At 37.2% G+C, this 10330-nt stretch overlaps 1 protein-coding gene across 1 annotated transcript in view; it reads left to right on the forward strand.

Annotated features, from left to right (window-relative positions):
- Nucleotides 1-4647, forward strand: part of KIAA1715 (KIAA1715 ortholog) — a 38883-nt gene extending 34236 nt beyond the window's left edge. The window contains exon 12 of the mRNA XM_009706097.1: nucleotides 4454-4647. Within this exon, the coding sequence (XP_009704399.1) occupies nucleotides 4454-4647 (194 nt within the window). The remainder of the gene's footprint in view (nucleotides 1-4453) is intronic.
- The last annotated feature ends 5683 nt before the right edge of the window (nucleotides 4648-10330 follow it).

Here is a 10330-nt window from a genome sequence, read left to right on the forward strand (position 1 = left end):
CTTGGATTTTTTTAATCCTCTGGAAGTGTGGGGTCATCAGCTGTCAGTCTGATGCAGATCACTGGCACAAACGTCTTGCTTCCCTGTTCAGCAGAGTAACTTGGGAAATTTCGGTACCAGAATGAAGCAGTATACTTCAGTTCTTTCCCTGCATTTTTCTTAAGTGGCTTGGTCTTGAATTTTTTTCATCAAAGGCTAGTTGGTTCTCTTATGTACTTCTCTTAAACATACTGATGTTTGGATCATACTGAAAAAGCCAACAGGAACCACTTTTATCCTCTTGATTTTGCCTTGTCTATATTTTACTGTTACGCTGCTTTCTTGGTTCCGGTTTAGTATTTAGCAATGTTTTGAAGGTTGAAACAAAATTTGACTATTTCAGTGTTTTGTGGTAGATATCTGGTGTTGACATTTGGAGGTCTTCATTAGATGCCTTCAAACTTCAGATTTCACCACAGTGGTCAGCACTTTATGGAGACAGCTTCCTGTGGTGTCTCCAGATTTTTATGGAATTCCTTGACCATCTTGATGAAATATTTTATGATGATTTAATGCTGTGTCACTTTTAAAGATTTAGAATACAGTAACAGCTAGTATGTTTGAAAGGACTTCCATTTACAAGGCAGATGCAGAAACTTGATTTGTTGTTCAACAGAAGGGTTCACAGTAATGCTGTCCTCCAGAAATAATGCCACTTCAAGTGCATGCTTATTTAGGAGTTCTGCCAAAAGTAGAGCTTGGCTTTGGGGAAATGTTATAGATAGAGCAGAAACTTTATCTAGGAATTAAACTGGTTTAGGACAAAGGACTAAGAAATAAGCTTTTGTTCTGATCAAAATGGTCTGAGTTCAGTGGTTTGTTTTGTGTGGTGTTTTTTTGTTTTGTTTTTTGGTGTGTTTTTTTTTTTTGTTTTTTAAAATTGGACTGGAGGCATTTTCTGTTTCAGAGGGTTGGCTTGCCTTTTTACCAAATATGCTCCAGTTTCATAAGGCAGCATGAGCCTGCTGTATTTTTGGTAACCCATTGTTTCTTTTCAAAGATGTGGGTTTCTGCCTGCTGTGCTCTTTCCTTAGTTCAGCTAATATGGCTAGAATTCAATGATTTCTCAAGCAGACATGAATTAACTCACCTTGAGTTTAATGACTTGTAAACATGTTCTTTTGGTTTAAAAATGTATTATGTTTCGAGTTTACTACAGTTCAGTTTTGCTGAACAACATAGGTTGCCTTTTTGGTAGGATGTAAAGGGTACAGGGAATCAAAGGCTATGCTATTATCAGGCTTCTTTTTCAAAGGCTTCACAATAGCTTTCTGTGATACCAAAGCCATGAATACAGACTACTGTGAAGCACATGTTCCTTAAAGATATTTCAGACACATGGCACTGTGTGGAAGTCTGTCCTAATGGAGAGCTGCAGTAGTGAAGAAAACTTGTCCCAAAGGTCTTGAACGTACAAGTAAAGTAGCTATATTTTAGTGCAATTATTTTTTACCATTTTTTGTGAATTCCTGGATAACAGACGGACGACATCGACTTAATAGTGATGCAGTATTGTGATTTCACTGGTTACACAGTGAAATATTCTCTGCAACAAGAAGGGAAGTAGCTGACTACTTAAAATGTGAAGTACGTATGCTTACTAAGCATTAAGCAGGAGTGTTGGAGGGGAAAAAAGGAACTGCTTTAGCCGGGAGCAGGTTTCTTAAAGTTGCATTGATAAAGCTCTTAAATTTGCCTCAGGCCAGCATAGGGCTGTTTGCTGTTGAGATCATGTATGTGTAGCTACTTTCTTCAGTTAAATCGTGGATTAAGTATTAATCATCAAGGACACTAACTTTCTTTTGTCGTCTTTAAGTTTATGGTCAGAACTTTCTCTTCTTAGCTACTGCTCTTACAATAACTTAAATCATGTAATATTGAGATCAAGTTGACTTTAGGCAAGCTGTATTTAAAATGGAATCACTGTATATGTTTAGTGAAAGTTCGTCATGTTTATAGTTGGAGTTAGAAGCACCACTTACTATGATTGCCATGACTACTCATTTAAAGGACTTACTCTTTAGTTCCTTATAACTTTGTGAGACTTAATTATTAGACTAAAATTTTCCATGTAAGTTTAACTATGTATTCTGGAGAGTTTCAAGAGTTTCACTAAGTTTAATCAAAAACAACATGAAGGGAAAAGTCATATAATACCTGACAATTTTGTTTTAGAGAAGCAGTGTCTTCATACCTTTTAGCAGAATATAAAAAGGCAAGCAGCATCCTTCTCCTGTTCCTTTGAATATAGATAGTGAGAACATGCACTCTATCAGGTTTTTGCCTTTTCATTAGGAGCTTGCTTCTACTAGTGGCTGATTGTCCCTGGAGCTGTCCTGTTGTAGATGCTCTGCACCCTCCTGATCAGACTAAATGAATAGTTTCTTTACCTTAATCAGTCTAAGAATGAGTCATTTCTGCAGAGTGCTAAGTATCATTCAGTTGAGGACTGCAGGACTGAAACTAAATAAGTGGTGGTTAGGCTATGCTACAAATGAGTTGCGAGGGCATGGAGTTGTCTCTTTCTCGCATCCTATACTTTCTTTGACTCGCGCCTGAACAGCAGCAATAAATAAGGAATGTAACTCAAGTGTGGAGGGATTGTAGCAGAGAAAGGCACAAACATATTCATAGAATTTGAGGCTGAAGAAAAAAATGCAGAGATCAGACAAAGAAAACTGACAGTTGGGAGATAAAGATTGAGCATAGGCTGGTATGGGATCAAGATGGAAATTGAAGAGCAGGAAGGGAGAGTAGGATAGTCTGGAAAGAAACTGGGAACATAATTTGCTTGGGCAGAAATAGGAGGATTGACCATCTGACTGATGGCTTCAGAGAAATTTGGGAAGAAGAAGCCAGGGCAGGTGTTGAGCAGACTGTGATTGAGAAAGCAGGGAAGGAGGCTGAATCAGGAGGTAAGTTGGCTGCAAACTTGCTAAGATGGATGATCAAGTCAGTGGGAGAAGTGGAGAAGCTGGGCTGCACTGAGCAGTCTGAAGTGAAACCTGGAACTAGCTAGGTGGAGCTGTGTGTGGGAGGAGGGGTCTTGAGTTCTTGGTGACAGACAGCGGTTGTACCATGTCTGCTGGACAAGGTTGTGTGGCAGCTACTCTTGTCAGTTGTGACCTGAGAAACCAGAGCAGTGGTTCTAAAAATTTCAGCCCTCCTCTAATTCTGTGAATATCAGCCTGAAGCAGTCCAAATACTTTCAGACACCCAACATATTTTGCTAAATATGAATGAGCAGGATTCCCCAAGGGTTGGTATTGGGACTGGTGCTGTTTAACATCTTTGTCGGTGACATGGATGGTGGGATTGAGTGCACCCTCAGCAAGTTTGTTTGACGACACCAAAGGAAGGAGTGCCATCCAGAGGGACCTTGACAAGCTTGAGAGGTGGGCCTGTGTGAGTCTCATGAAGTTCAGCAAGGCCAAGTGCAAGGTCCTGCACCTGGGTTGGGGCAATGCCAAGCACAAATACAGGCTGGGTGGAGAATGGATTGAGAGCAGCCCTGAGGAGAAGGACTTGGGGGTGCTGGTTGACGAGAAGCTCAACATGACCTGGCAATGTGCACTTGCAGCCCAAAAAGCCAACCTGCATCAAAAGCAACGTGACCAGCAGGTCAAGGATGGGGATTCTTCCCCTCTACTCTGCTCTCCTGAGACCCCCCCTGCAGTAGTGCCTTCAGCTCTGGGGCCCCCAACACAAGAAGGGCATCAACCAGTTGGAGCAGTTCCAGAGGAGGACCACAAAGATGATCAGAGGGCTGGAGCACTTTTTGACTGATCTTCAAAAAATACCTATTATCAAAGAAACTCCCGTCTGAGGTTGAGAGTAAAGATACTCCTGTGCATTCTTCCCACACTTCCTGTGGGAGGATTGAGAATACACAGTACTTTTCATTGGCTGTTTTGAGATGTTGAGAACTAGATTATTCTAATATTTTTTTTTTCCTGGTTATCTGGCTCCTTATGTTTAAAGTAGTTTCCACCAAATAGAATGTTTAGGTTCTGTGTACAGATTGAACTCTTATAGAAAAAGCTATGTAGTTGGTAAAACTTCCATTACCCAGCACAAAGAAGCTGAATTACTATCATATCTTATTTCTGACACTGTCTCACATTAATGAACAATCATAGAAAGATTCTGTTGATGGTGAAAATATACAAATAATACATAATATTTTCATAGTGGTATCTGAACTCTCTTCTGTAGTATTTTCTTCTTAAATTTTACAGGTTCTACCTGTGACCATCTTGTTAGAAAAATAAAAGTTTTTAGCAGTTGAGAAATTCATACAGTGACTAGTCAAAACCTGTGTGTGATGGCAAAATGTTGTTTCATTTGCTTTTTAAGAATATTAGCTACATCTTAATTTCTGGGAATGGCTATTTCATCATTTTTCTTTTTGCAGAATCTGAAGAAGACAAGGCCCAGATCATTGAGACAAATGAGACAGATGATAAAGCACCAAGTCCTGAGCAGCTAAATGATAAGCTAGCTGAAGAAGTTGAAAAAGAAACAGAAAACATTTCAACAACTGAAGATTCTATTTCAGAGTCTATTTCAGCTGAACAAAGTGAAGAATCTTTAATGAAAGCAGAATAAAGAACTTCAAGTGCCTTCTGTAGCTAGTTTTTAGCTTTGTTCATGCCTGTTGTTACTATTCAGGTGAGCTTTTTTTAATGGTACAACTTAAAAATCTCGCTTGAGCTTAAACTGCCTCAACTGCCACAGTACGTCAAAGCTATGTGTAAAAGTCAGTATTGTAAATTAAGCATGTGTCTTTAAATAAGTTAACTCAGAATGTATAGTTGGTTGAAGTCTGACAATTGTAGCCATTGTTCAGTTTGCGTATTTAAAAACTTAGAATTATAAGCTTTTAAGGGTGACCTATAATTTGACATCTCTTTAGCTCTCACACATAAAGAGCAATTACTGGCAGCAACTGACCTAGTAAGTTTGGTCTAATGAACTTAAGATACTTTCTAATGCTTCCCTGTTAAAATGAATTGAGTACATTTTAAGTACACAGATGTTTACAAGCTAAAGTGTCATCCGACATTTGACTTAAGCGTACGAAAGTGTCATTATAGTGGTGTGAATGTTACTCATTTTCTAACTTTTGGACAGAATTCAGTTAAATGGCACTCAGTTAAATGGCATCTCCTTTGGTACTTGCATTGCAGATGAACCAAAGGCACGTACATACAAAACTGTTTTGTGTTTACATAAAATATAGAAAGTCTCTGCACTTGATTGTACTTGAATACAGAGCACTATTTATACCTGTACAATAATGACAACATATAAGTGAATTTTGTGCCTTTGTGTATTTTGTTAAAGGAAAATAAAGACATCTAGCAGCAATACTTGCTTTGTGATTCCTAAAACTGAGGAGAATTTCTGTTCTGCTGTATGCAGCTATTCTACAGTTAGTTTGTGGAAGTTCAGAAGGAATATGACACCTTAAAAGGAGCATGTCTATATGTAGCTAAGGTGGCTTTGATAGAATGGAAATAGATCCCAGATCAATAGGCAAAGTGCATGTGTATTTGTCAGAAGACTTTCCTAACTGTGCCTAAAGTCTGTTGGTACTATTTATTGTTAAAATTACAATGAATATTTGCTGCGGAATTCCTGAAACTATCCTTTTTTTTTTGTGTCCTTAGCTTGAAAAGCTATACTTGTTACACATTTCCTGTTAAATTTAAACAACTGGGAACCTGGACTAGGCTTTTCTAGTGTCTGGAAGTAAGGTACCTAAATCAATCAGATTTTTTAGAAATAAATGCTGATGATGTGTAACTTGGTTGATTTGGTAGCAGTTCTGATAAAAGTTTTATTGTGTGTGAAGTTCTCTGTGTACCTCACTATATGGAGGGAAGGAGAAACTTCAGAACTATTTTTTTTATCCGTTATCTTGGTCCCAAAGTGAACTGGTTTTACAGTGTAAAGGCAGCAAAAAGCTAAATCTTAGTAGCTCAAAAGGCCTCTACAAGAAAAACACGGTTCTAAATGTGACCTTAGTATCCATGTCTTTGAGAGGCATAATTATTATGTGAACAACAATGATTAATTTTCTTTTCCAAATATATGCTTTGTTTTCTGATTCTTTGGGGTTAGTTTAGAAGCTCAACCCTTACATCAGTCAGAATCAAATTTGGTCTGTATTTTGATAAATGAAGATATTTTTTTCTGGTTCACTAACTAAATTGCAATTCATATTTTAATTAGTAGTCTTAATAGACAGAATGTAGGCATGTGATTAAAGGAGTACTTGTAAGTGTTTGGCTATATTTGTATAAACAATTAGTGAAAAATCTTGTGCCTGACTATCTTAGTTGGGAATACGAAGAAAACAGTCCCTTTTCCAAACGTATCTTGTGGTATGAGAAAAATACCATGTACAAAGTGATAAAGGAATGAATTCTTTAATATTTTAAAAGAATGTATTTTATTTTCCAGAACTTCTTTAAAATAGAAATAACTTTACCTGAAAGGTGACAAAGCTTACTCATTATTCTGTAAGACTTTCAGATGTTAATGTATACATTCCATTTTGTACCTCACTCATTTATCTGTTTAAAGGCTGATTTCTTGGGGAAAAAACAAGTCACAGAATACTTCAGTAATTCAGCACAGTAAGTTGTTGGATGGACTTACACTGAAAACAAGTAAAATTTGATGTTATGATCCCTCATATGGGATGTGAATGCATGAATTACTGTCACTTCAGAAGTTAAGATTACTCTAGGCCTATGTATTATTTCCTTTTAAAAATTTGTATCTTAAGTGTCAAGTTTTTTGTAGAGTAGTTTTAGGTCCTTCCCATGACAAACAACTGCTGAGCTGTAATGCATATAATATCTATTGAAATGACTGAGAAAATAACTGTTGATATTGGAGCTATAGATTAAATTTTTTTCATTGGCCTGGAAGATGTCTATTTTCAGATGTCCTACTTTTGTCAGGGAAACTGATGCTTCTTAGGTTGTTGGGAATCTGAATTTTTTTGAAAAAGGAGATTCAGTATCTGATGTGGGGTGTTATTTCTCGCAACGTTCTTAAATGTGACATTAGCAACTTGCTGCAGGAATGATTGATAGTTTCTGTTTAATATGTCACTGAAGGATCAAGTAGAGACAGTCAACCTGATGTGAAGACAAATGTTTGTTAAAATGTGAAAACCTAGCTTTATGAGACCTAAGACTACCTAAAATTTTGGAGGAGGGAAAGAATAACTGAGTTTTAAGCACATGACAGAGTTTTCCTGGAAGACTTTCATACTAAAAAAAGTGTCCAGACAATCGTTGCATTATTTGCTTCGGAAGTCTTGAAAAAGATGTCAAGAGTGTCCTGGTATTTTGGTAGAGAAAGATCTGTTAACGTTATCATTTTTTTTTTTTTAGGGTTTTAGGGCAGCTATAGTAAATGAGGGTAGAGGGTTAATTAATTTGTAAGTGAATTCAGGCTTAGAGAGAGTAATAGACTCTCCTCTGTCTTCAATTTACAGTAAGCATTCACATGTTACTCCTGCTATGAATGTGAGAAGAAGATTCTGTTACTGCAGCAGTTGCTTCTTGGCTTCTGCAAGTGTGGCAATAGTAAAATATGCCTGTCCAACAGGAATTGGATTGAAATCCAAAAATACCTGTCAGTGAACAGCAGTAACCACACTTAGTCATGTCTTTATAACCCCCAAAAACTTGGAAGTAGGAGTATGTAGAGCAAAAAAGGTACAGCGATTATCAGAGATATTTAATGCTATTACAGACTGACTCTCAACAGATGAGGAGATGGAAGAAAGTAAGGGGGGAAAAAATACAACAAATGCTGTGGTTCCATGTTTTGTCTTCTGACTTCCTAGGATGTACATGAATCTTAATTTTTTTTTTTTTTCCAAAAGTACTTAAAAGTCTGGTCCGGTGAAAATCTTGCTTCTGAGAAATCACAGAATCGATTTAGTTGGAAGCGACCTCTGGGATCGAGTCTAACCTTTGCCCTAACACCACCGTGTCAACTAGACCATGGCATTAAGTGCCACAGTTATGCAAGCCTGTTTTCTTCCTATGGCCTGGATGAAAAGCAAAATTGAGTGGGATACTAAAGTAATACTTGGCAAGCTTGTGCCATGTTTTTATTGCTTCTGAAATATTGTGAGTAATTGCAGAGGTCTCCTTTTATCCAAATGTAGTTTATATTTCAGGCAGGAATTATCTGGGCTGTGTAAAATTTACCATCAAAGACAAATGAGCATTCTAGTTCAAAATAAATTGAAATGAGTCAGTTGGTCAAATTTAAGTTTTACTAAGAAGCTTGTAGAACAGGGAAATGAGGTAATGCTACTTGAAATTCTAATGCTTATTCTAAAGGAGAAGACAATTGATTACCCTTAGACATTTTGACAGAAGTAGATCATTTAGTGGAATCTTGGTATGAAGATGATTTGTTTCAAGAAAGCTGTTGAGCCTACAGACAGGAAAAGCAGAAGCTCGCAAGGAAAGGTGAACAAAGATGTTGTGGAAGCTGACTTCATTTATGGACTGATCTAGAGGTTATCAAAAGCGTGTAACTAGGAGCATGTACGCTTGCCTTGAAGTCAAGAACAAGAAGGTTGAACTCCATGTAGAGCATGAGTAGAAGCCAATGGAAGGATTTAAAGAAAAGAATGACACAGTGAAACAGATTGAGAAGGGGAGAAGGGAGAGTGGTTTTGACTGTTGGAACAAGGTCTTAAGAGATGAAAGAGCTTGAAAACATTTTTTTCAGAAAACATAACAGCCAAACCCTGCTACTACATGGCAGTACGTATCCCGAGTTAATATCATGTTCTTATGTCAGAAATAATGATGCAATTGACAACAAATCATATTGGAGAAACTTGTTTGCTTTTTAGAATTAATTCCAGAATTAAGCAGATGACAAAGATAACTTGGTAGACTAAGACTGTCCAGCTATTAGTAGAGACAACAGTAGCAAGTTGCTCTTACACTTTTTATTTAGGCATTTATGTTTTCTGAGTTTCTAAGTTTATAAATTATTTTCTACTTCTAGGGTTAGTGAAACTGTAATGGTAATTACTTTTTATAACAGATTATTTACCTTCAAAGGCTAGGAGAAACACTTCTCCCTATTTCATGTATGGTTCTGAACTGTAGTTTCTTAGCAGTATTTCTACACCTGTGAATCTGTGGTGATGGATAAGTGAGTAGCATAGAGGGAGTTGTTCATTGTTCAATAGTTTTGTGTTATTAAAACTCAAAAGTCTTAATGTTCATAAAGTCTGAACATATTCCATACAAGAGTACTGGATGTAAATGAAGTTCTTAAAAATAAGCTGCTTCTGGAGTGAGATTTGTTAGATCTTCCACAATGAGGAAGACTATCCATGGGGTAAAGAATGCCCTTTCTGAATGTTTCACTAGAACAATAACCTTGAAGATTCGTTTTGCATCTTTGATGGCAAATCGTCATTTGACCTGTTCATTGAGTGTTCTCGAGCAAAATTTTCAGGCCCTCATGTCCTTCCATGTCTTGTGGATTGTTTTTTTTCTAATATTTCTAAGTCGTTCTTTAATATCCAGTCATGTGGTTAAAAGTTAGGGCCTCAGATCTCATCATCTCATGTTTCAGTTATTTTCTTGAAATATTGAATGCAAACCTGTCCAGATTTCTGGTATAGTGAGCCTCTGAAGTTTCACATACATATTTGTAGCCTATAGGATACTGTATAGAAGACGCATCCCTAATAAAAAAATTTGAGAAGTCTACAAACACGTTGAGTGCATATACACTTGGAATAACATAAGTTTTTAATGAATAAACTCGGACTGGAAGTCTGTCCTAATGATTTAGACAAATAGCCTTGCAGGAGGCATTAGGTTTAAAATGAAGTTTGAGAAGGAGAAGGCAATAGGAGATTGCTTGGTGAACAGTGGATTCTTTCTGATGGTGTGTGCCTTTCTTGTTTATTTAATAATGTATTAAATGACAGGATCTTTGTGATAGTTCATGGAAGAGATTTTTGGCTTATTCAAATGTTTTGATTCACTGAGAGGAAAGTGTTTGTGAAACTGTTTATTACTGATCTATAGCAGTGCTCCTCTCTTGCAACATGTGGTCTTTAGGTGGAGTTCACAGGTCTGAAGTTTATGAGGGTGATGAAGGTGAGGAATTACAACCAACTCCTCTAATGCTAATGCTCCTAGAGGGCTGATTGGCATAGGGCTGTTGCCTTCCACGTCTTGGTGCATAGTAATGCATCACAGCTTCTGTCAGAGGACAAACT

The sequence above is a fragment of the Cariama cristata genome, unplaced genomic scaffold (assembly GCF_000690535.1).
Source record: "Cariama cristata isolate BGI_N322 unplaced genomic scaffold, ASM69053v1 scaffold13598, whole genome shotgun sequence".
NCBI classification, from domain to species: Eukaryota; Metazoa; Chordata; class Aves; order Cariamiformes; family Cariamidae; genus Cariama; species Cariama cristata.